Source organism: Pyrus communis, chromosome 13, assembly GCF_963583255.1.
Source record: "Pyrus communis chromosome 13, drPyrComm1.1, whole genome shotgun sequence".
Classification (NCBI taxonomy): Eukaryota; Viridiplantae; Streptophyta; class Magnoliopsida; order Rosales; family Rosaceae; genus Pyrus; species Pyrus communis.
In genome coordinates, this window is record NC_084815.1 from 22,361,849 (window position 1) to 22,385,577 (window position 23,729).

At 39.0% G+C, this 23,729-nt stretch overlaps 5 protein-coding genes across 6 annotated transcripts; 3 read left to right on the forward strand and 2 right to left on the reverse strand.

Annotated features, from left to right (window-relative positions):
- Positions 1–1,384: 1,384 nt before the first annotated feature.
- LOC137713712 (aminoaldehyde dehydrogenase 2, peroxisomal-like) lies at positions 1,385–5,299 on the forward strand. Of its 2 annotated transcripts, none has more exons than XM_068453052.1 (15): positions 1,385–1,493; positions 1,815–1,957; positions 2,151–2,231; positions 2,328–2,476; positions 2,572–2,664; positions 2,766–2,889; positions 3,008–3,073; positions 3,170–3,236; positions 3,397–3,473; positions 3,580–3,693; positions 3,863–3,940; positions 4,023–4,174; positions 4,281–4,341; positions 4,780–4,886; positions 5,093–5,299. In XM_068453052.1, exons 1-15 carry the CDS (start codon positions 1,385–1,387, stop codon positions 5,187–5,189), a joined length of 1,518 nt encoding a protein of 505 aa, XP_068309153.1. In that variant the 3' UTR covers positions 5,190–5,299. The 2 variants fall into 2 exon arrangements, with proteins under 2 accessions (XP_068309153.1, XP_068309154.1); XM_068453053.1 differs by having other exon boundaries at positions 1,830–1,957.
- Positions 5,300–5,880: 581 nt separating this feature from the next.
- On the forward strand, positions 5,881–10,853 carry LOC137712633 (aminoaldehyde dehydrogenase 2, peroxisomal). The gene is made up of 15 exons (XM_068451745.1): positions 5,881–6,084; positions 6,489–6,631; positions 6,943–7,023; positions 7,102–7,250; positions 7,510–7,602; positions 7,696–7,819; positions 7,958–8,023; positions 8,125–8,191; positions 8,363–8,439; positions 8,717–8,830; positions 9,586–9,663; positions 9,751–9,902; positions 10,003–10,063; positions 10,165–10,271; positions 10,457–10,853. The coding sequence occupies exons 1-15, from the start codon at positions 5,976–5,978 to the stop codon at positions 10,545–10,547; spliced, it is 1,512 nt and encodes a 503-aa protein (XP_068307846.1). The 5' UTR covers positions 5,881–5,975; the 3' UTR covers positions 10,548–10,853.
- A 1,025-nt stretch (positions 10,854–11,878) lies between these two features.
- LOC137713405 (uncharacterized) lies at positions 11,879–15,460 on the forward strand. The gene is made up of 15 exons (XM_068452698.1): positions 11,879–12,295; positions 12,524–12,621; positions 12,702–12,802; positions 12,918–12,996; positions 13,159–13,219; positions 13,337–13,383; positions 13,480–13,572; positions 13,668–13,758; positions 13,980–14,028; positions 14,167–14,283; positions 14,374–14,521; positions 14,746–14,838; positions 14,918–14,986; positions 15,099–15,141; positions 15,246–15,460. The coding sequence occupies exons 1-15, from the start codon at positions 12,238–12,240 to the stop codon at positions 15,344–15,346; spliced, it is 1,248 nt and encodes a 415-aa protein (XP_068308799.1). The 5' UTR covers positions 11,879–12,237; the 3' UTR covers positions 15,347–15,460.
- A 974-nt stretch (positions 15,461–16,434) lies between these two features.
- On the reverse strand, positions 16,435–19,610 carry LOC137713952 (E2F transcription factor-like E2FE). The gene is made up of 11 exons (XM_068453314.1): positions 19,208–19,610; positions 19,036–19,103; positions 18,901–18,953; positions 18,728–18,805; positions 18,551–18,604; positions 18,349–18,454; positions 18,149–18,216; positions 17,975–18,047; positions 17,817–17,878; positions 17,332–17,686; positions 16,435–16,820 (listed from the first exon to the last, which is right to left on the reverse strand). The coding sequence occupies exons 1-11, from the start codon at positions 19,330–19,332 to the stop codon at positions 16,732–16,734; spliced, it is 1,131 nt and encodes a 376-aa protein (XP_068309415.1). The 5' UTR covers positions 19,333–19,610; the 3' UTR covers positions 16,435–16,731.
- Positions 19,611–20,268: 658 nt separating this feature from the next.
- Positions 20,269–22,397, reverse strand: LOC137713803 (pentatricopeptide repeat-containing protein At1g74900, mitochondrial-like). The gene has a single exon (XM_068453160.1). It carries the CDS (start codon positions 22,376–22,378, stop codon positions 20,915–20,917), a length of 1,464 nt encoding a protein of 487 aa, XP_068309261.1. The 5' UTR covers positions 22,379–22,397; the 3' UTR covers positions 20,269–20,914.
- Positions 22,398–23,729: the final 1,332 nt, after the last annotated feature.

The window sequence follows — 23,729 nt, forward strand, 5'->3', positions numbered from 1 at the left end:
CTCCGGCTACCAGAGGATTGTGTGATTATTATGACTCATACCTGAGCACTTGCATATCATTATGAGATTCCGTTGTGGCATATTCTCGAGCATGAATGGCATATCATGGAGCATGATTGACATATCTATACATACGTATATATGTTTATTTTCTGGGAATTATACAGGTTTTACGGCGAGGGGTTAGATTGTATTTTGCTAAATGGTTTTAAAAGAGCTTTGTTTTTGCCCACTCACGCTTTTGTTTTGCGCCCCTCCAGGTTCTAGTTGCTTAGCCGTTGCGGTGGTTTCCCTTGAGAGCTTTTCGGCGTTCTGACAGACACTCCCCATTGTAGGGTCGCCTTCGGGCGTACTACTGTTGTTGTTTTATTTGGACTGCTATAGACCTGCTCTGAATTTGTATCGCACTAACTAGCACTTGTTCTAGTACTTGTATGCTAGTTTTTAATTATTCGTACTTTTATATTACTACTTATTAGCTTCCGCACGTGCACATGGCTACGTCACCTTTGTGTGACGGCCAGCACGCTCCGATCTCGGTCGGGGTGTGTCAGCTAGTTTAGTATCTTGTTTCTCAAAATATTTTTTAAGAATATTTTTTTTTCTTAAGACTCAAAAACTTGTTTGGTATGAAATTCAAAATTGTTTTTATATTTAACAATTAAAGAAAACCTCTCATAAAAGGGAGTTGGTAATATCAAGCGGACATGGAAATCCAAAGAGAGAAGGGAGAAAGTAGGGAGAGTACCCAAGGAGTGAGAAAGAGAGAATCGGTTGAGAGGGGGAGAAAGACGAGAGAGAGGGTCGGATGAGAGAGAGAAAGGAGAGAGAAATATATGAAAGAGAAAAGATAGGATGCACATAACATATTTGGAGAAGAAAGTATTTAGTATAACTTTAAAAATTCTAAAAACTTATTTTTGAACTTTTTTTCAACAAGACAAATTTTTAACTTGATTTTAGTATAATTTTTAAAATAATCCTACCGAAAAAATACTCGAAGCATACAATTTGAAAATTGTTTTTGAATTTAAAAAATTGGATTATAGTAGAACCAAACAAGTCCTAATCAATCGCGGCTAATTCTAAACTAATAAACAAATTAATTAATCAAATGAAAAAAGCCAACGACCCTCGTTCCTCCCGCGAAAATTCAAGAGAGCTCTCTTTTAGTGAAGCATCGTAAGCACCGGAAATACCGTCTCTTCTTTGTTCGAGTTTTCAGCTGTTGAAATCCTCTTCACGCGATCCGCACTTTCAGATTTCATACTACTAATATTAGAATTTCAATCCGAAATCCGATCCAATTCGAATCACCTCATTCACTCGCTAGTCTAACAATTAATTTGCTACACTTTGGAAGAGCATTAGAGCTGGCTGAAAAATGGCGGTAGAAATTCCGAGCCGGCAGTTATTCATCGACGGCGAGTGGAAAGAACCGGTCCTCAAGAAACGCATTCCGATCATCAACCCTGCCACTGAGGAAACCATTGGTCTCTCCCTCTTCCTTGACTCTCAAAGATTTTCTATTTCGATTGTGGAATACTGATTCGTGGTTTGTAACTTGTTTTTCAAGTTAGGGCTCGTTTGGAAATGTTTCTCTAGAAGGCAAGCGTGCTCACAAGCGCTTTTGCTAGAAGTGTTTCAATCCAGAAACACGTTTAACTTTTTGAAACTTTTTTCAGACAACTACTGTTAGAAGTGCTTTTGATTATATGAAAACGCTATTAGCCATCCCAAAAGCACTTCTGGACAGGCGTTTCAATGAAATGATATGTGAATTAGTGGTTGATTTGTGGGAATGTGTGATGCAGGGGATATTCCTAGAGCTACTGCTGCTGATGTGAAGATTGCAGTGGAGGCTGCTCGAAGAGCCCTTGCCAGGAACAACGGGAAAGATTGGTCCTCTGCTCCAGGGGCTTCTCGTGCCAAGTATTTGCGCGCTATTGCTTCTAAGGTACATTGTCTCTGAGTTTCACTATTTAATTTTTTGTTAGTGAAATCATCAATCTGGTTATCATCAGTTGCATGTTAAAACAGTATTATTGCTGATCGTGTTTCGATCTTCTAATCTTTCAAATAGTTTTGATTAACTCTCACTGTAATGAAATTGTTTGAGATGTCTTGAGCTTTTAGTACTTTTGATGCAGATAAACGAGAGAAAAACCGAGCTAGCCAAACTCGAAGCAATGGATAGCGGAAAACCACTGGATGAAACTGTTTCTGACATAGTATGCTAGTGACAAATATTGAAATTATTGCTTACGACATGATGCATAAGGTCTTATGTGATGTCATGGCACCTAATTAACTCAAATTCAATACAGGGGGAAGTCGTAAGCTGTTTCGAGTACTACGCAGGCCTTGCCGAAGGATTGGATGCGAAGCAAAAAACTCCGGTTTCTCTTTCCACGGAGAAGTTCAAAACTCATGTTCTTAAGGAACCGGTCGGGGTTGTTGGGTTGATCACAGCATGGTATGTTGCAGCTTCTTTATTTCAAAAGAAGCCTGAAGCATCTTAATAATGATTTATATGTTAAGGAACCAAAAGTGCTTCTCTCTTATGTTAAGGAACTACCCTTTGTTAATGGCTGCGTGGAAAGTAGCTCCTGCCTTGGCTGCTGGCTGTACTGCTATACTGAAACCGTCTGAATTGGCATCTGTGTATGTCCTGGTTGGTTTATACTTTATACATACGTATTATTTAATTGGTATGTTGATTTTTAACATATATGCGTACCGTTTGTGTTATCCATCGATTCTAGAACTTGTTTGGAGCTAGCTGAGGTGTGTATAAATGTTGGTCTTCCTCCCGGTGTCCTCAACATTCTGACTGGACTAGGCAATGAAGCCGGCGCTCCTTTATCAAGTCATCCAGATGTTGATAAGGTTCAGCTTTTTCTCTTTACTAATTATGTTATTTGAATTTCTGCATACTCGATGATTGTAAGATGTTTTGAGTTGTTAGCCACCAGGATGTAATTGCTATGTGATTAATATTCACCAGATCTCATTTACCGGAAGTACTCTCACCGGGACCAAGATTATGGCAGCTGCAGCTCAATCGGTCAAGGTAGGTTGAAAAACTAAATATCTTTCCATTTTGTTTTCGGGGTTCATTCTCTTCGTTTAATCTTTGCATACTTTCTCCTATGTGGTTTCTTTGTAGCCTGTTGCATTGGAGCTTGGAGGGAAAAGCCCCATTGTTGTTTTTGATGATGCTGATATGGAAAAGGGTTAGTACCTCTAGGGCAAATAAATTGCTTCCGTTAGAAACTAGTTGTGCATGGATAGAACATGCACGCGAATCTGATTGAAACATATAGATATGGTACTGCTGCCGGATGACAGTACTGTTATGTTAACTCTCTATTACTCTATGATTCAATTGAACAGCTGTGGAATGGACCTGCTTCGGTATATGTTTGTCAGGTGGTCAGACTTGCAGCTCAACCTCCCGTCTCATAGTGCAGGTAAGTATGATAGCGTGATCGATGCTACATTACTTTCTGTTAGTCCCTTCTAAGTTACGTAGATATTTACTTGAGTACTAATTAATCCCTTGCATTTCGACTTTAGGAAAGCATTGCTATGGAGTTTGTGAACCGGCTTGAGGACTGGACCAAACTCATCAAGATTTCGGATCCTATGGAAGAAGGTTGCAGGCTTGGCCCTGTTGTTAGTAAGGGGCAGGTAAATAACTGCAACAATTTCTGCATTTTATGTTAAAGAGTCTCCGCGCGCAAGCGAGTGAGTGCATTTGTGTTTGTCTTTTGAGACAACGAAAAGCTTTAAATTTCGTTCTGAAGTTTACGATCCAAGTGAGTGTTATCTAATCTTCACTGCATTTGTTTCGGTTCAGTATGAGAAAATATTGAAGTACCTCGAAGGGGCTAAAAGTGCAAAAGCAAAAGTTCTGTACGGCGGGAATCGTCCTGAGGTATAAACTAACCTATACATGGTACATGACTTTATTCTGTATCAACAACTTGAGACTGTTAAAAAAAGGATGGCAATGGCAGCATCTGAAGAAAGGATTCTTCATCGAACCGACCGTCGTAACTGAAGTAACATGCGCCATGAAAATATGGAGAGAGGAGGTTCTCGGGCCTGTTCTTTGTGTCAAAACATTCAATACAGAAGAGGAAGCCCTTGACTTAGCAAATGACAGCCCGTGAGTTGAATCTCCACTTCTTTTTAGCCCCGTTTCCTTCTTTCGGTCAATTTCTTCCTCTTATATTCTCCTTACTACCCACATTTGTTTGATCTTCCCTTGACAGTTATGGCTTAGGTGCTGCTGTCATGTCAAAAGATTTAGAAAAGTGTGAGCGCTTTGCTAAGGTAAGACTGATAAGATATTATAAGTTAGTGTTCTAATAATCGCTCTAGGCGGCGTATAGGCACTGGCGTAATGCCACTGCTATGATTGAGGCCGAATCTTTAGAAAAATTGGGCGGCGTCTAGGCAGGCAACGCGTGGGTTGGGTGGGCTGCAGATCGGCCGAAATCTCTAAATGGAAGTTGTTACTCTTAATGGCCGAAAATACAAAATCTGCATAGTCCCTCGCCTAAGCCCTGCCTAGGCCCTTGGGCGCTATGGCCTTCTCCACCGTTTGACTACAGCCTAGTGGTTTTTGGAACATTGCATATAACTGGTTGTATATTCCTTTTTAGTATCTCTTTCATCATGTTATATACGTGACACGAGAAATATTAATGGCATCATTTTGATAATTTGGTTACGAATTGTGTTTCATTTTGTTGGTGTGATGCTTTGCAGGGTGTTCAAGCAGGAGTTGTATGGATCAATTGTTCACAACCATCCTTCATTCAGGCTCCATGGGGAGGCTACAAACGAAGCGGTTTCAGCCGTGAATTAGGAGAATGGTACATTTTCTTAATCTTCTGTTAATTTAATTTTAATTTTCTCTCTCTCAATCTCAATATCAGCATTGTGTTCATTTTCTCCTCAACCTCAGCATAGTGTTCATTATTTATTCTTAATCTTATGTTAACTTAATTTTAATATTGTGTTATGATTTTGATTATGGGAAGGGTAATGATGGTATTTCTGTTTTTCTGTTGTGCAACAGGGGACTTGAGCTTTACTTGAACATCAAGCAAGTTACCGAATATGTATCAGATCAACCTTATGGTTGGTTTGAGGGACCTCCTCCTTCAAGTCCCTGAACAGAAGAATTTGAAAAAACGAAAAATTAGAAAATAATTCAACTATGTTGAATAAAATAAAAAGGTTAATATATATTTCAGTGTGTCCGAAACATAAGGTGGTACACTATATGTCGTTATACAAATGATGAGATAATTGTGTTAAAAAAATTAACAACTGAAAAAAATAAAACATCATTCCACTTGTATGATAACACGTAATGTGTACCACTTATGTTCCGGGTACAATAAATATGTAATGAATCGGACTTTAGAGAAATAACTATTTGAGTATATATTCATGTTGTTATGTTGTATTCATTCTTAAGAAACAAGTTACGTGATTATTTCGTGAAAAATAATATTTTGGACGGTTTGTAATTTAAGTAATTGAAACTTTTTTCCCTATCCCAAAACTAAGCGTTTAATTTTCTTATTTTAAAATATAACAGTATCTTAATTTTAAAATGTAACAGTATCTCAAACTAATATACATGGTCAAATAAAAATTTCAAATGCATATGATATTTTGTTATTCGTTCTGATCCTAGTTATCCAAAAGCTCTGACATTTCCCCAAATTTAAAAAATTTAAAATAAATAAAATAAAATAAAAAAAACTTCACAGGCCACCTGGTGAGCCGGTATCGGTGGCTTGCACGTCTAGATTATGCATTATTGGGCTTGTTCTTTTTCAACAAGTCGGCGATTCCAGAACATCCCACCAAACAACTCCACATCACGTTGCTGCTTAGCCCAGTCTCTACGTATCACTCTATCACTGCGCAGAGAGAGAGAGAGCTGAAAAATGGCGATCCAAATACCGAGTCGGCAGCTGTTCATCGACGGCGAGTGGAGAGAACCGGCCCTCAAGAAACGCATCCCAATCATCAATCCTGCTACTGAACAAATCATTGGTCTTTTTCTCACCCTGAGCTTTTTTGTCAATAAATTAATATCTGGGTTGTTTTTCTAAATTTAATATACTGTTTAGTCATCGCATGTGATCGTTTGATGTATTTAGTGGCTGAAGAGATTGAGCAAAAATTTGATGTAAATTTGGCTTTATCTACTGACCCAGAACTTTGTTTTAAATGAAACATTTAATTAAATTCGTAAAAATAGAGTGCTGGCCCTGTTGGGTATTCGATTCTTGCTTGATCTTCTAATGGGAGATCCAAAGATCGTCTCTTTTTTTTTTTCCCCCTTCAAATTTCTGTGGTATCTGTGTTGATACAGAAAATAATGGAAATGGAGAGATGGGTTTTGTAATCTGACTTAAATCTGGTATGTGAACTGGTTGTGGAATGTGTGGATGCAGGGGATATACCTGCAGCTACTGCTGAAGATGTGGAGCTTGCGGTGGAGGCTGCTCGGAAAGCTCTTGCCAGGAACAAGGGGAGAGACTGGGCATTGGCGCCTGGGGCTGTTCGTGCCAAGTATTTGCGCGCTATTGCTGCTAAGGTATTGGCTCCGTTGTCAATTAAATTAATCGGGTCTTGAATTTGATGTTGAAAGCGTATGGGGAAACCGATAGTTGTAGTTGTTGTGCTATATACTTGTCTCAATTCTTATGTTTGGAGGTTGATATTTTAACATTCAAGAAGAAATGAAGAAGAAATGGGTCTGAACTGAACAATTTTGAATAACTGCCTCGTGTTTCTTTCAAGTCTCTTTCTTGGACTATTGTTGATTTTCTAACTTCCATAATGACCTTTCAAAGATTTGGTCGTGTTCATATGTCTTACAATTTTCTTGTTTTTGTTTGCGTGCAGATAGCAGAGAGAAAGCCTGAAATAGCCAAGCTCGAAGCAATTGATAGTGGAAAACCATTGGATGAAGCTGCATGGGACATAGTATGCTTGTGATTCTCTGACAATTTGAATTGTTATTTATCATGCATAAGGTCTTATGTTCTGGCACATGCATTGCAGGATGATGTTTCTGGTTGTTTTGAGTACTATGCAGACCTTGCTGAAGGTTTGGATGCACAGCAAAAGACTCCTATTTCTCTTCCTATGGAGCAATTTAAAAGCCATGTCCTTAAGGAGCCCATTGGCGTTGTTGGGTTAATTACACCATGGTATTTGCTGCTTCTTTATATTAAATGAGTATGTTCAATTTTAGTAAGATTTTCTTCCTTGGTGGTTGCACTAACCTGTTTGTAAAGTAAATTTTCATCTGTAAACCTTAAATTTTGGATTGTGAATTGTCCTAACAGTCCCGTTAGCAATGACAATCTTTAGATATTGTAGGTTTATCTTGTAAATAGCCTTTCAGTGTTATTAAGAAGCATCTTTATTATTTATATGGTGATGAAGTGCTTATGTTTTTATGTTAAGGAACTACCCTTTGTTAATGGCTACATGGAAAGTCGCTCCTGCCTTAGCTGCTGGGTGTGCTGCAATATTGAAACCATCTGAGTTGGCATCTGTGTATGTCCCTTTTTGGTTTATATGTACTTTCTTCAGCTCTTATGTTGCTTTTGTACATTGAATGCCTACCATCATGTTATCAATCAATTTCAGGACTTGTTTGGAGCTAGCTGATGTGTGTAGAGAGGTCGGTCTTCCTCCTGGTGTCCTCAATATCCTGACTGGGCTGGGCCATGAAGCTGGTGCTCCTTTGGCATCTCATCCCCACGTTGATAAGGTTCGGGTTTTTCCTTGCTAGTCTGTAGTTGGAAATTCTATGAATATATCTTCTTGTAATCATGCAAATTTGTTAGTTGTGACAGCTTGGGTTGTTTTAGCTGTGTGGTGGTAATAGTAATAAACTTATATTCAACAGATTGCATTTACCGGAAGTACTATGACTGGGAGCAAGATTATGACAGCTGCAGCCCAATTGGTGAAGGTACAGCCAAGGCTTTGTAATCTGATAATTGTTCATTTATATTTGTGACATTTGTACTCTTCATTTGAACTTCATTTACCATCTCCGATGTTGTTTGGCAGCCTGTTTCACTGGAGCTTGGTGGGAAAAGCCCAATTGTTGTTTTTGATGATGTTGATATTGACAAGGGTTAGTTCCTCATGAAGGCTACATTTTAGACTTACATGTTTTTTTTTATAACTAATTACTTCCATCAGGATCTAGTTGTATAGGGAGAAAATCTATGAATCTAAAGTGAAATGAAAAAATATACTAGTCCTGGTACTATAATGGTAATTGTTTACTCTATGACTCAAACAGCTGCTGAATGGACTGCCTTCGGTATCTTTTGGACAAATGGTCAGATTTGCAGTGCAACATCTCGGCTTATAATACATGTAAGTATGATAGCAAGATGATACATCACTTTTTGTCAGTTCCTTCTTTGTTGCACGGATGGTGGTGCATCTTTTTAAACTAAGTGGATATTACATGTAAATTCAAACAATTCTAGACCACGGGGTTCATGCATGATAATTAACTTTTGTACTACAACATCATCAATTATGCCACTTTCCCGCGGGTAGTTGAATGTGGTTTCCCTAGAAGCTTCTTCATAGTGCCATCTTAAGCAAGCTTATACTACTGTATTAATTTCCTTGCACCTTGTTTCAGGAAAACATTGCAGCAGAGTTTTTGGATAGGCTTGTGCAATGGTGCAAAAACATCAAGATTGCAGATCCTCTTGAAGAAGGGTGCAGGCTTGGCCCTGTTGTTAGTGGAGGGCAGGTGAGTATACCATTAACAATATTTGCATTTTGTTTCTGTTTTTAGTTCTCTATTTCTTGAATTGGGGGATAGTGTGTTAAAGCAACAGGTCCACTGACACATATTAGACAATTGTGAAGCACTAAGGTTCCAACTAGTTATCTTTTTCTCGTTCTAAGTCTGTAAATGTAAGATTTGGACTTATGATACTCAAGTTGTCACTCTTGTAAAACATGTAAAACAAGGGCTGTCTAAATCAGCAAGTGTGAGCTGTTTATTCTTCCAATATTTTGAACATGTCTATTTAGTTGCTTGGACGTTAATAAATATGTTATATTCGGGCTTGTCTTGTGTGTGGGCCTGGGTTCTAATTTCAAATCTTACCCGGTAATGAACCATTTTTATAGTCTCTGGAAAGTGTTTTTTTTTTTTTTTTTTTTTAAATCTAAAATTGCCATGTTTATGCTAAACAACTCCCCAGCCATTTATGTTGCAGCCTTGCTGGACAGTCTGTTGAAAAGTTTCTTCTTTGGATGAATTTAGGCTGATAAATTGTATTTTATGTTTGTTATAAAGAGTAGAGTCCCTACGGTTTGACATGCATCCGCATATAGCTCACTTTCTGCGGGTGATAATTATACGTGTGTTCTTCAGATACAGAAATATGCAAAAGTCAAACAGTTAGAAACATCAAGTAGTTCAAATCTTTAATTTCACTGCCCAGTTTATAATTGAAGTATTAGAATATTACCTGATTTTCACTGGATCTGTTTCAGTACGAGAAAATATTGAAGTTCATCACAACAGCTAAGAGTGAAGGCGCAAGAGTTTTGAGTGGTGGGGCTCGTCCTGAGGTATAAACCTATGTTTCCATCAAGCCCATTCTGCTGCTTTATTTGTCACAAACTCAATTTGTGAGTTATATTATTGGTGGATGGCAGCATCTAAAGAAAGGATTCTTCATTGAACCAACAATCATAACTGATGTAACAACCTCCATGCAAATCTGGAGAGAAGAAGTTTTCGGACCTGTTCTTTGTGTCAAAACATTTAGTTCAGAAGACGAAGCTCTTGAACTAGCAAACGACAGCCAGTGAGTTGACTCTTATTTCTGTCACCGTCCATAGTGAGAGATTTGTTCGACTGCTTTTTTTGTCCCATTTTGACTGATGAAGTTTATTGAACTTTGACAGTTATGGCTTAGGCGCTGCAGTCATATCGAAAGATTTAGAAAGGTGTGAGCGTGTCTCTAAGGTGAGACTCCCTTGTACTTCTTTTGTGAACGGATCATCCCCTGTCCCAGCATTCGTAAAAACAGCATCTGATTATGAGTTGTGCTTCTTGTTCTTCTGCAGGCCCTTCAAGCAGGAATTGTATGGATCAACTGCTCGCAACCATGCTTCTGTCAGGCTCCATGGGGAGGCAACAAACGAAGTGGTTTCGGGCGTGAATTAGGGACATGGTATGGCTTTCTTGGCATTGTGTTATAATGTTCCATTGATATTGCATATATTTTAGGCCTAATATAATCACACTGCATATCCGAACTAAGCATAAAAGAACAACGAACATTGCATTACAGTTACTTCTGCAAATTAAGATCGGTGAACTGCAGATGGTAATAATAGTTTCTTCTCTTTTGAACAGGGGACTTGATAATTACTTGACCGTGAAGCAGGTTACCGAATACGTATCTGATGATCCATGGGGTTGGTACAAGTCGCCTTCAAAGCTGTGAAAGTTTACCCGCGAAAGAGTATGGTGAAAACTTCAGATGTACTGATAACGCACAGGAATGAAGAGGGTGAAAATATGTACTGAGCTAGAAAACTGGATGTCAATTTTAACCATTTGACTAGGAATAAGACACGGTTGAATTCAGAGGTACTTTGTTGAGGAGGAGGAAGTCATGGTTAAAATCTTGGGTGCAACCGGTGTTCTATCCTCTTGTGCATGTGATGAGCAGGCGTAAGAGGATATACACTCAGTTATACTTAAGCATTTTTTTTTTATAGTCATGATATATTACAGTCGAGCACACAGTCATAATTAAACTTTCCATTTCTCAATAGTCTTGTAGATCTCATAAAATTGCTACCCATGATGCAGTGTGTACTAATGGCAAGGGTTCCAATTATTTTATTAGTAGGGGTCCTAGGGGACCATAAATTCCAGTACAAAAAAAAATCGAACTTGAATGCAAGAAAGTGGTCACACTATTCCTGTCATCGAGCCTAATTTTTTGTGCAAAAACTCGATGTATGTTGGGGCCATGGCCACCCTACATTCAGGGACGGCTGTGGCAGCCAACATTCCGGTCATCATAGTGGTGATCTAAAATTTGATGGCTTTTCGGTGGTGGCTTGTTCCACAAGAGATTGACCACTAAGTTTGGGAGTCAATGTCACATGGTATGAAGGCAAGCTTCAATCTTTCTCAAAGTTTAGACATGTAGGTGAAGTTTCACCTTTTCCCCTTCTTAGTACTGATTTTGTACTGATGTGCTTTTATAAAAAGTGAGTATAAAAAAAAGCTGAGCTCAAAAAAGTGTTTGGTAAACGTTTAAAAACAACTTATTTTTACAGTTTTGGATGAAAAAAAGCTGAAAACATGAAGCAGCAAAAATACAATTATTCTCACAACACATCAGAAGCAGTTTTTTTCAAAGCATATTAATACCAAACCAACCATTAGTCTTGAAGCCAACTTCTTTCAAATTAAATGGCAATCTTTACTTTGTTTGGTGACAAATCTCAATAAAATTAAAGGAAAACTAGTTAAAAGAACTTGAAAACTTCGAGTTTTAATCAAAATGACAAAAAATATCGTAAATAAATAGTATCACGAGTGATTTTTTAAAACAAAAATATTATTTTTGTTAAAAAGTAAACAATACTACGAATGTTTCTTTAAAACACTCTAAAATTAAATGGAGCGAGTTAGTGAGGTGTCCGTGTCCACGACAACGAGGCTGAGAGCCTCCCAACCAGTCAGCCTCACGGGGATGCCCAGTTACCCGGGTCGCACCCACCTCCCTCACCCCCTCCATATCCAAAAAGTAATGGGAAAAAAAAACAGAGGGAACCTTCCTCTGCGTTCTCTCTCTCTGCATTTATGTTCCAAACTTCGGATTGTATATGCTCACATCCTCATACACTGCATTATTATTATAATACACGTTCTGGATTCCAGACCCTTTTTAATCTCTCTCTCTCTCTGAGCTGTGAGAAACTTCAGATTTTGTCCGTTGCTGTAGCTTCCTTGTTCCCTGGTGAACCTCCAACTACAGATTTTAGCTCTCCATATAAATTATACATTTGGGCTCCTTTGTTACTGCCACTCCATTCCTTCTATTCAAGTTTCTGGCTTTCTAGCGGAACCACCGCTGCCTCCTTCGGCTTTTGGGATCTGGGTTTTCTGCATAAGACATGGGGAGCTCGGACGAGAAGGTGGTTGCTGTGATCATGGTGGGTGGGCCCACTAAAGGTAAATAAAAAGTTACTGTCATGATCTTTGGATCGAATAATGAGACCCCATTTCTCAATTTCTCAGTTTTGGTGATGCTTGTTTGAATTTTCCATGGGAAAGTTCAAGGCTTCGTGCATTTTTGAGAGAGTAAATTTCAATTGTTGAATCATGAATTGGGAATCATGGCATTTCTCTTACAATCTTTGAGAAAGCATTTCTTAATATATTGGAGTTTCAACTCTACAGGAACTAGATTCCGGCCATTGTCACTGAATATACCGAAGCCGCTTTTTCCATTAGCAGGACAACCAATGGTTCATCACCCGATTTCCGCTTGTAAAAGGGTATATTCTTGTAGATAAATCTGTCATTTCTGGCTTCGTAGTGTGCATACTAGTTGAATTCACTGTCTTTTGGATTACAGATTCCGAACCTCACACAAATTTTCCTCATTGGTTTCTACGAGGAGCGTGAATTTGCGTTATATGTGTCTTCAATCTCTAATGAGCTTAAAGTCCCTGTTAGGTGTGAGCTCCTGCTTTTGTTTTCCAGTTAGTAGTTACTGATTAGATCTTGAAAATGTTGAACTGGATTTGATGTTTAATCTGTTGGTTGTACATTGCGTTGGTGTGGCGATTAGATATTTGAGGGAAGACAAGCCACATGGATCAGCTGGTGGACTTTATAATTTCAGAAATCTGATCATGGAAGACAACCCGGTTAGTCTTTTACCAACTCCTTTTTAATCAATTGATAAGTTTTTATCTGGTTTTTTGTTTGTTTGTTTGTTTAGGTCTTTCGTCTTAAATAAGTTGTGTCGATGCATACATGTTCTAATTCTCAGGCAAAAGGCTGATTGTGGTTCTTATATTTGTTTGCAGTCGCACATTGTCTTGTTGAATTGTGATGTTTGCTGCAGTTTTCCGCTTCCAGAAATGCTTGGTAATTGTTTCATGAGTTGCTGGGAGTTTCGTATGATTGTTTCCAGGTTATTCATTGTGGATTTATAGGGGGATTACAGAAAGCTTAATCTCCACTTTTTACCTTGTTTATTTGCAGAGGCTCACAAAAAATATGGTGGTATGGGAACAATCCTTGTGATCAAGGTTGGTCAAAAAATGTGCAAAGTTAGTTAATAATAATATTGATTATTATATTATCTATTGTTCTCCATATCTAAGTTTTCTTCTTTCTTTGTATAGGTTTCTGCTGAATCAGCCAGTCAGTTTGGGGAACTGGTAGCTGATCCGGTCACCAATGAACTGTTGCATTACACCGAGAAGCCTGAGACTTTTGTACGTTTGAGATTGGAATTTCAAGCTTATGGTGCATCAATGGAGAATTTTGTGCTCTCCTTTACCTTTCTTTCTATAATTCTTATTTTATTCAGGTCAGCGACAGGATAAATTGCGGTGTCTACATATTTAAACCAGACATTTTTAACACCATCGAAGGTGTTTCCACTCAGTGGAAGGACAGAGGTAGTGATACATTCTCCATGAATAGGTTGCCTGTGCTATTAGTGTGCTATAATTATGGTAACATGAAACTTTAGTTCCACAAGAACAGGGTATCTTTTTCATTTCTTTGTCAGTAGGAAATTCTTTGATACATAGATTGCTTCCACTAAGATGTATGTTCACTTATTGATGGCATTGGTATTCACCATGCTGAAATCTGGACCGTTTTCTGGTATTTGCAGCTGATTTAAGACGTCTATCCAGCTTCGAATCCCTTCATTCAGCAACAAGGTTTCTCTTCATATAGTATAAAAAGTTAAAAATCTACATTGTTTAGTGAATTAAAAACACCGCTTTACTATAGTGCCATCCAACATATTGAATTGACTAGAATAGAAAGGTAATGCTGATAGAGAGTTCCTTTATCAGGAATGCTCCCACGCATTTTGTAAGGCTAGATCAAGATATCCTATCACCTCTTGCGGGGAAAAAGCAGTTATACACATATGAAACCTTGGACTTCTGGGAACAGATCAAAACTCCTGGGTAAGATTTGCGTCCGAGGTGTTGTCTTGCTATAACCTTGTCCTCGTCAGTCTGGGCCATCTTGTAAATATTTTGTGTTGATACTTGCAGAATGTCGTTAAGGTGTTCTGGTTTGTATCTTGCACAATTTCGATTCACCGATCCACATCTCTTGATGAGTGGAGATGGTACAAAGAGTGCCAGTATTACCGGTGATGTTTACGTTCATCCATCAGCAAAAGTACATCCAAGTGCTAAGGTACGTTTTCTCTCATACTGGCTTTACTAAATGTGCAGATTCAACGAATGGCCTTGCAAAAATCTCATTTGAGTGATTTCTTTTCAACCAGTTTAGGAATCCTATGACTAGGTTGTCGTAACTCTGATTTATATAGTGAAACAGATTAGTATTGTCGCTTTCCAGATCATTTAGCATTCCCTTAGTAATGCATCGATTAAATCTCCTGTTATCTGCTCGTACAGATTGGTCCCAATGTCTCAATATCTGCAAATGCTCGCATAGGAGCTGGTGTGAGGCTCATAAGTTGCATCATCCTTGACAATGTCGAAATAAAGGTACATAACAAAAGCATAGGTTATGGAGTGCATCCTAGATATCGCCTCATGTTGACATATGTACGATGCTTTGTTTCAGGAAAACGCAGTTGTTATTCATGCAATTGTTGGATGGAAATCTTCAATCGGGAGATGGTCTCGTGTCCAGGCACGTTCAAAAACTTTCTACCAACCCATGCTTAATAACAGAACTTCAACTTTCTTTTGTTATTTAAAGCTTTGTTGCAATTGACTTTCTAAGTTTGGCACTATGATTTCAGGCTACTGGGGATTACAATTCAAAGCTCGGAATCACGATCCTTGGTACGTAAATCCTTTTGTTTTCACTCAATCCTCATGTTCTGATAAAATTATTTATTGATTTTGCCTTATGCGCCATCTGAATGCCGGTTTTATTGATAATTCAGGTGAAGCAGTGACAGTTGAAGATGAAGTGGTGGTTATAAACAGCATTGTCCTGCCCCATAAGACTCTCAACGTCAGCGTTCAGGAAGAAATCATCCTTTAATTGCTGCTTTTCTGCGTCATTGCTGTTATTCAAATTTCTCTTTTGTAAATTAACATCTTGCTATTTGCTAATAAATATATATATATATATATACGTATGTATGTATAATAAAAAGATGAATTAATTTTTTTTTTTTGGTTGTTGGATAAGATGTTTTGCTTCATCATAGATGATATAGAGGACAACTCAAAACGGTCCACTCGAAATCCAAAGGTTTTCAATCATCGGGAGATAAAATGTATTAATAATTTCAAATTCCAGAAGGAAAACAGTGTTACTGCCAAACACGGAAGGAAAGATACTGATAGACTGGATGTTTGTGTTCGGAGTTGAAAGACCTAGAGATCTAGGCCATTGAATAGGCAGAAAGAAAGATTCGAATCCTTGATTTGTGTGAGGTGAGTTAGTTGAATGTGCTAACGAAGATCGCATAATTTAAAATGAGTGGTCCGGATCTCCAGGTACGTCGGCTTCGAGATCTCTCCAATATGCATAAAAATTACAGTATGCATAAAAATTGCGAGTTTTTAAGAGCCCTTCAGTTTCAGAGAATATATAAACTACAACTAGAGTGATCCCATCAAAGACAATGTATGCAGTATGGTGTGCCTTGTATTTTGTTAATTTCAGAGTTCTCGACTATTTCGCCAGCTGAATCTACGGACAAGCCAGCAGTTGCTGCCGAGGGAAAATCCCCACCCGGGATGGGGAACATCGCACACATAACGCGTATATCCAACAAAATCATTCAACTGGGAAAGAACAATAGAAAGATTCAGGAATGTCTGCAGCAAAACAGGGAGTTCTCGGACTGGTGTACGAATGTTCTATCAAGGCTTAACAATGTGGAGAATGTCTATCTGTGGACGTGTGGGCACGCGAAATTCCTCATTACAAAATAACATGAAATACGATGTTAATTGGGAGATCCGGGACCAGAGATCAGAAGAGAAGATATGTGGAGGTTTTTTCTGAGTTCATGCATTTGTTCGTCAAACATTTTGTATGACTTGCATGTATAGTTGCAAGTTTTACTGTAATTTACTTTAGAAATGAGCACACAATAATCTGTCATATATAATTGGCCCAACTTTCCAATTCCAAACATGAATTTACATCATTCACCCTCCATTTTTTCTAGCGAATACACAAAACATACGCACATATCTAACTAGCCACCGATTCAAAAGGAAACCAATACAAGAATCCTGTGAGAATGTCGAAATAAGACGGTTAAATGTAGTAGTCCTGAGGGTAGCCGTTCTAAACATGGTGCATAGAGTTTGCATCCAACTAGGAGGGGCCATCCCTTCTCTGCCGGGTTAACAAGAGTTGAATTGAAGTGATTTCCTTGAGTCAATGAGCGCAGGTCAAACAGAGAAGCATCAAGAAATTTGGATTGGATTCTTCCCAGCAACTTCGGAGTACCATGTCTTCCATGCTTCCATATAATGAGAAAACAGGTCCTTCAAAGCTTCAACGTGAAGCAAGACACATGATTTAGTAAATTTTCATCCAATAGTAATGGAGACAATAATAATCATGTAAGGCCTGCTTAATTTTGATTTCGATTTCTGCTATAAGACGTTTTCCTATTGCTAGTACGATTGTCCTCTTGGCTTTGTTTCAACATGGGGTTTGGATATCCAGTTCTGTTCTTCCCACATCTAGTCAGTCTCCGGTCATGTTTCTTTCTCTATCCACCTCTCCTCTTTCTCCCACTATTGTCACCTGGTCCTACAGACAAGTTCACCAAGGCTGATGATAGTCATAGATCATTAAAAAAAAAAAAAAAAGTGTGTCCATCAATCGTCTGTGGGTATCAAAACTAATGAAGTTTCTTATCCCTTAGTTGGCTTCCTGATGTGAATTCAAACCTATAGAAATGGATCGCTATTGCAAATGGTAAATGATAAGAACAGCTATATTTACTATTCAAAATCAAATTCTTTCAATCTAATGCATGATGAATCATAAGATGATACCTTGGTTTTGATACTGAGGACAATAAGTAGAGGTTAATTTCTCCCAGTCATGAACCTTCCTCGTGTTCTCAGTCCCAGCTCTGGCAATAGTGACAGGAGCAAAAGGACCGAACTGATAGGTCTTTGAACCATCTTTGGAGTCTTCCAAATTGCTCCTATCAGCCTGACCTACTAGGCCCTTCTGTTTTTGCCCATCCAACTTCCCACCAATAGAAGAGTCTACCTTTCCCCTCTTAGAACTGACGTTCGTTATATCTGTGCCAAAAGCTCTCTTCTTAGTCTCCTGAGGAACCTCCTCTTTTCCTCTCAATCCCAACCACTTAAATGCAGGCTTCCTCGTGTCTGACGTGTGGGTCTGCACATTTTTGCATAAGAAGAAAAACATTTATCTTGACCAAATAATGTTACATGTTAACAAAAGTTGAATTCTGAATTCGGAAGTTTAATTTCTTTCTTCTATTGAGGATTCAAATTAGTGTTTTTACCTTCTCAATGAGGTTCATGGACGACAAAACATTCGCAATATCATAAATCCGCCTTACCTTTGCTGCTTTATCAAGTTTTGAACAAAAGTTAGTCAATAGTTTCTGCTCCATTATAACATATGATCAGGAATAAAGAAAACCAAGTGTAAATTTCTTACTTCTCATCATTGATGCATTGTGTGCATCTCCAAGCAGTAATTTGGCAGCTTCATCAAGGGAAATCGTTTCAACCTACAAGTTCATGCAGTAAAATCAATTATGGCCCAAACTTACGCTAAACCCAAATCACAGTTTTATAAAATAAGCAAGTTGTTATCCATTATTTCACTCACAGTTGAGCACACAAAGAGCTTCACAAAATTCTGCGTAAGAAGCGCCAGCGACTTTTCCCTTCTATTATCTGCTTAACAACAAATAAAAAGTAAGAGTCTTTAGGACATCACCAAACTTACCATTCAAAGTAATTGAATATCCCCCTATAACTTAGCCCAAAGCACCGAACAAGATTGAAAACACCGAAAACAAGGCTTACCTGATTTTGGGTTCATAGGTTTAAGATTGAGAGTAGGGTTGTTGTTTTCATTCTGCTGACTCCCACATCTTTCTGCATCATCCTCGTCGTCTGAAATTTGATAACCCTGCGAGAAAAAGTGAAAATTTTAGAATTCTGGATTCAAAAACCTTATTTTGAAGAGATGAACAGCTCAATATAGAAAACCCCCCAAAAGACTTACATTTGGATCTTCGTTGCCGTCAAAGTTACAAATATTCTCTCTCAGACCCTCTTCCTATTACACAATAAAATCACCAAATCAGTACTAAGTTCAAACAAATTCAAGAAACGAACACCAAAATTAAGGAGAACATTGGATCAATCTGAATCTCAATGATGAATTGTGAGAGATAAATACCCTTAGCTGTTGCAGGGCATTAGGAATCGCCTTAAATCCTTTCCAAGAATACTGGTTCTTTGCCTTTCGAGCAAGAACCTGGAAATTAAAATCAACCTAATGAATAAATCGATATTCAAAAAACCGAAACAAATTGAAACAAAAGTACCAAGAAAGGAAAGAGAGAAACTGACCCCAACGCTCTCCAGGACGTTGACAATATCGTAGATCCTCCGCCTCTCAACACCTGAAAGTCGAGAAACCATTAGATCCGATGAAATGAATACAATGAGGTGCGAAGGGATCGGAGATTGGGGAAAGATCGAGACCTAGTCGCGAAGCCGCGTCGTCAAGGCCGATTGAAGTCACGCCGTCACGGTTGTACAGGACGATGAAACTACGCGATTAGAAAGAAAGGAAGAATTAGAGCGAGAGAAAATCAAAGAATCAAGAAAATTGCAGACAGAGAGAGAGGGAGAGGAGGAGGAGGGGAGAACGTACTTGGAGCACAAGAGGCCTAGAGACTTCTGCTTTCTGCTGTAGCGGTGGTTTCTGGCGGAAGGTCCTGTTGAAGCCGGGTCCGGGGGTTGCTCTGTGGCTGGAGATGGGGGTGGAGGAGCCGTCATGGTTGAGACAAAAAATGGAGGGAAGCGAAGGTGCTGAAAGACGAGAGAGAGAGGACCGTTAAGAAAGAAGGGGGAAAGGGGGGTTGAGGAGCAAAAGGCGGGGGTTTACAAATTTCAAATCTTTGCGAGCGTTTGTTTGGGTTTTGGATCTGAAGGGCGGCTGCGCGAGTGAGCGCCGACGCGGTGGAGCGTAGCAGTCTGCGAAAGAAATAGTACGAGGGTGGAGAGGGGGGAGAGATTGGCGAGTTTTTTCAAATGTTTGATGAATGAGCGCGAAATCTGATGGTTTCAGGTTTTTTCTGTCTTTTCGTAGATGGGAGCCAAATTTACCGAGTCCGGATCCTCGTCGGTTTCGTGAATTTCGAAGATGCGTAAATTATGTCTATTCATTGTACATTGTGTGACTATAAATTATTTTAAATATTTTTATTTAAAAATAAACATAAACAGTATTTGATAAAAACTGATCGCATGATGTACAATGAACGGATACAATTTACAGATCCCTATGATTCTCACCAAAATGATACAGAGAGAATCCTATTGGAAATTTACCGGCTTTTGCCTCCATTTTTTATTTTTTGTCATCACGATATTTGGGTTGGGGTTGCTAATTTGCTGAGCTTGCCCAATTTCCCTCTCGATAAGTATTGTCCCAAGTCAAATTTTACTCCCATGTAAAACATTAAAATTACTCCTTCGGGAAATACAAAATTTTCCTTCTAGCACGTCGAATGAAAATTTTTTAAGCGTGTTTTTTGAAAAGAACAAATAAAAAAATTTCGTTACCCTAAATACAAGAGGGGATTCGATCTTAGGGCTTCATTCAACAACGGAAAAAGTGGTTTTGAAATAAACTCGTTGTCTACTTGTATCGCACAGTAGTTTTATACCAAAACGCAACAAGCAACTTAAACTTACTCGACACAAACTTCTGGAAATCTAAATTGAACGTATTGATTCACAAAGTCGAGAAACCAGCTTCTTCGAAGCTGCAGCGATACAATTTGAGTAGAATGGCGAGGAAAATACAACGGTTTCAACTTGACTAACGTATGGAACTACAAATTTGACAACAGAAGATATGTGCTGAAGTTTACACGATTTCTTCACTTTATACAGTTTACATGATCACAACACAAGCCAGAACGAATCAATTGAAGCTTGAAACTCATGAAACCATTGACAATCATGGCCATTATTTCTCGTTCTTCTTTTCTTGGTAAGCGAATGATTGCCATGTTCAGAGTCTGTTGTTCTTATTTAAGTTTCTCTCGCCGTGATATTTCATTTCAACCAAAATGCTGAGACGGTCCTTCTTGAGCCAGTCCTGTTTTATTTGACTGCTTGCTGTGACAGCCTCAAGTCGGCTGCAAAAAAAATCTTTCTTTCAATCATAGTGCACCAGAATGCCCACCTGATCCTCCAAACGGTAGACCTTCAACACATGGCGATAAGAGAACATCAAGTGTTGAAACTTCAACAGGAACAGAAACCCCTTTGGAGCAGTAGTAGCTGGGGTTAAGATTTGAATGTAGTCAAATCTACATGATTCATGAGCCAATCTGAATTCCAACATGATTCACAATTTTACTTGACGGGGAAGACGACCACATTTGCTCTGCAATCTCAAAATCTCTTTTGCAAAAGCTTGATTACCTGTTAATAAAAGCCCATCCAGAACGCGATTGAAGGTGAACCTTCGCGGCAAAAATCCTCGATCAACCATCTCAATCAACAACTTCCCTGCCACTAACAGGTCTTCAGGTTTCTTCCTCACAAACATGGCACTGATCAAAACATTGTACGTGTCCAAATTAGGCAAGCAATCACCACAACCCATCTTCTCAAACACATTCAACGCCTTCTCAATCTCTCCGGCATCACAAAAGTACCGAATCACAACATTATATGTCTGAACATTTGGCTCACACTCATCCCCCTTCATTCTGTCTATAAACTCCAGCGCCCTATCCATGTTTCCCGAGTGACACAACCCTCGAATCAATACATTATAAGTCGTCACATTAGGCACATAACCCTTGCTCACCATCTCCTCAAAAACCACGACAGCATTTTCCACACTATCTTTCTTACACAAAACCTGAATCAAGGCATTGTAAGTTGCCACCGAAGGAAGCACCCCTTCCCCAACCATCTCATCAAAAACCTTTCGAGCTTTCTTAATCTCCCCGACAACACCAAACCCATGAACCAAAGTAGTGTAGGTAACAACATCAATCTCACACTTCCTCTTCTTCATTTGCAAAAAGAACTCCCAAGCTTCCTTAATCTGACCAGCTCTAAAATATCCTTTAAGCATTATGTTAAACGTCGTTAAACTCGGGTCCAATCCCCTCTCCACCATCTCCCCCAAAAGCTCCAAAGCTTTCGGGGTTCGCTTAATCAAACACCACCCGTTCGCAATTATATTGTAACTAACACAATCAGCCTTAAACCTGCCCCTAAACACCTTAAACAAATTATACGCCTTTTCGACACGCTTAGCTTTACAAAGCACGTCAAGAATTGTATTAAACGAATTCAAATCCTGAGGACAACCATGTTCATGCATTGACAGGAACACCTTAACGGCTCTATCAGGCTTACCAGCAGCCACATACCTCTCTGTGATGATAGAGAAAGTCCTCGGCCCAGGGCCGAGCCTGCGGGCCCGCATTCGGGCCACGAGGGTCCAGAGGGACTTGTAGTCGCGCAGGCGGCCGGCAATATCGACAGCGTGGTCGAAGGAGGAGCAAGAGTGTGTGTAGTTCGGATGGTGGTCGAGGATTCTGAAGAACTGGAGGGCTTTGGGCCCATGATTCCAGAGCCTCTTCAGGGTTTTGTCGACCAAATCGGAAGTCCAATCGATTTGGGGGCTGTGAAGAATCTGGGTTAGGGTTTGCGGGTCGGATTTGAGAATCAGGTTCGCCAAGTGAGAGTCTTGAGAGGGATGAGAAGGTGAGGTGGTGAAGCTCCGACACGGAAATAGAAAACTGGGTTTTGGGTTTTTCTGTGCGGCAGTTTTGAGTTGCAGAGTGAGCATTCTGCTGCGGTTGAAAATGTTGGCAGGTAATTTTCCCTCCTTATTTTCTCGGCAGCCAAACATGTTTCGCGGGCTCAATTTAATTGGCCTTCGTATTTGTCTTTTTCACTATATGAGCCCTTTTTATGAGCCCAGCCCGTCGCAGGTTTGTCAAAAAAAATAAAAGAAAAAAGGGAAGCGGGGCACGTGATGGGCATAATGTAGCTCCGATGTTGATTGTTGCCATTTACTTTTGTGGATTTTAGTTTCATCAGCGCTACGATTTAATAATATTTTTCTTCATTAACAAGTGAGAACTTTCAACTTTAACTTACCTGAATAATGAATTCCTTACTTAATTGGTATTGACAATTGGCGACAATGTGACATTATGTCATTAGCCCTTGTTACATTGTCTACAACTTGACGAGGTTGCACATAAGCTGCATCACTTTCTCCAATTTAGGGAAAAAAATCTACCTACAACGGGGGTAATTATAGTCATCAATTTATGAATCGATGATCAACATGGTATTATGTTATTGGTTCTTATTACATGGTCAATTTGACATTACACGCTGATTAATAATACATACAGTTGGCGAACTTTTTGAGATCCTAATAGATATTGCTTGTCATCCCAATCACGTGGTCAATCTTACGTTACACACTGGTTAACAGCACACGCATCAGGCGAAATTCTCGAGGTCCTAATAGAAATTATCTGTCAATGATGTCTATCAATGACGACGTGGCCTCATGACATTGTTCCTTGTTGGCAATTAATACGACGTGTCATCATGTCATTCGTCATTGTTACGTGGTTATTTGACGTGGCATAGTATATAAAAAAAAAGTAGTCGAGGCACGCTTTTCTCGAGGTTTCAAGAGATGCTTATCAGAAACAAGAAAGCGTGTCAAATGAAGACAAAGATAGTCACGCAAAAGAGTGAGCACTTTAGTAAATTGATTTCCGGTTATATCACTCTCGTCTCAGGAGGTGGTTGGTGAACTGTTGGAGTCATCTCGTAACAAAAATCAGGCCCGCTGCGCTCCTCCACCATCTTCTTCATCATCCCATTCGGCTTCAGGTACATCCCTTTTTATTATTTTTTATTTGTTCTTCATGGCATTATGTAGTTGTTTGTGTTCAAGTAAAAAATTTATACATTTTTTGAATGGATTTTGATGAAATTTTGATGGATTTTTTAGGGATTTTATGGAATTTTTGTTCTTTTGATATATGAATTGGGTTATTACAGAAGTTTATGAAGCATGCAGAGTTTCTGTGGGTTTACATTCAGATTTCCTATACAAGTTTACAGCTTTTTTTTTCTAGGTGTGTCAGATTGTGTGATTTATGATGTGCATT

Bases quoted from the DNA above. Each gene is read 5' to 3' on its own strand.
- LOC137713712 (XM_068453052.1), top strand. From the start codon at position 1,385: ATGGCGGTAGAAATTCCGAGCCGGCAGTTATTCATCGACGGCGAGTGG. The intron at 2,665-2,765 runs GTATGTCCTGGT...CATCGATTCTAG, and splicing joins CCGTCTGAATTGGCATCTGT to AACTTGTTTGGAGCTAGCTG. The intron at 3,474-3,579 runs GTAAGTATGATA...TTTCGACTTTAG, and splicing joins CCTCCCGTCTCATAGTGCAG to GAAAGCATTGCTATGGAGTT.
- LOC137713803 (XM_068453160.1), bottom strand. From the start codon at position 22,378: ATGCTCACTCTGCAACTCAAAACTGCCGCACAGAAAAACCCAAAACCC.
- LOC137712633 (XM_068451745.1), top strand. From the start codon at position 5,976: ATGGCGATCCAAATACCGAGTCGGCAGCTGTTCATCGACGGCGAGTGG. The intron at 8,024-8,124 runs GTACAGCCAAGG...GTTGTTTGGCAG, and splicing joins CTGCAGCCCAATTGGTGAAG to CCTGTTTCACTGGAGCTTGG. The intron at 8,440-8,716 runs GTAAGTATGATA...ACCTTGTTTCAG, and splicing joins CATCTCGGCTTATAATACAT to GAAAACATTGCAGCAGAGTT.
- LOC137713952 (XM_068453314.1), bottom strand. From the start codon at position 19,332: ATGACGGCTCCTCCACCCCCATCTCCAGCCACAGAGCAACCCCCGGAC. The intron at 18,954-19,035 runs GTCTCGATCTTT...CTCGACTTTCAG, and splicing joins CGACGCGGCTTCGCGACTAG to GTGTTGAGAGGCGGAGGATC. The intron at 16,821-17,331 runs GTATCATCTTAT...TTCACGTTGAAG, and splicing joins TCCTCAGTATCAAAACCAAG to CTTTGAAGGACCTGTTTTCT.
- LOC137713405 (XM_068452698.1), top strand. From the start codon at position 12,238: ATGGGGAGCTCGGACGAGAAGGTGGTTGCTGTGATCATGGTGGGTGGG. The intron at 12,296-12,523 runs GTAAATAAAAAG...TCAACTCTACAG, and splicing joins GGTGGGTGGGCCCACTAAAG to GAACTAGATTCCGGCCATTG. The intron at 14,987-15,098 runs GCACGTTCAAAA...CTATGATTTCAG, and splicing joins GGAGATGGTCTCGTGTCCAG to GCTACTGGGGATTACAATTC.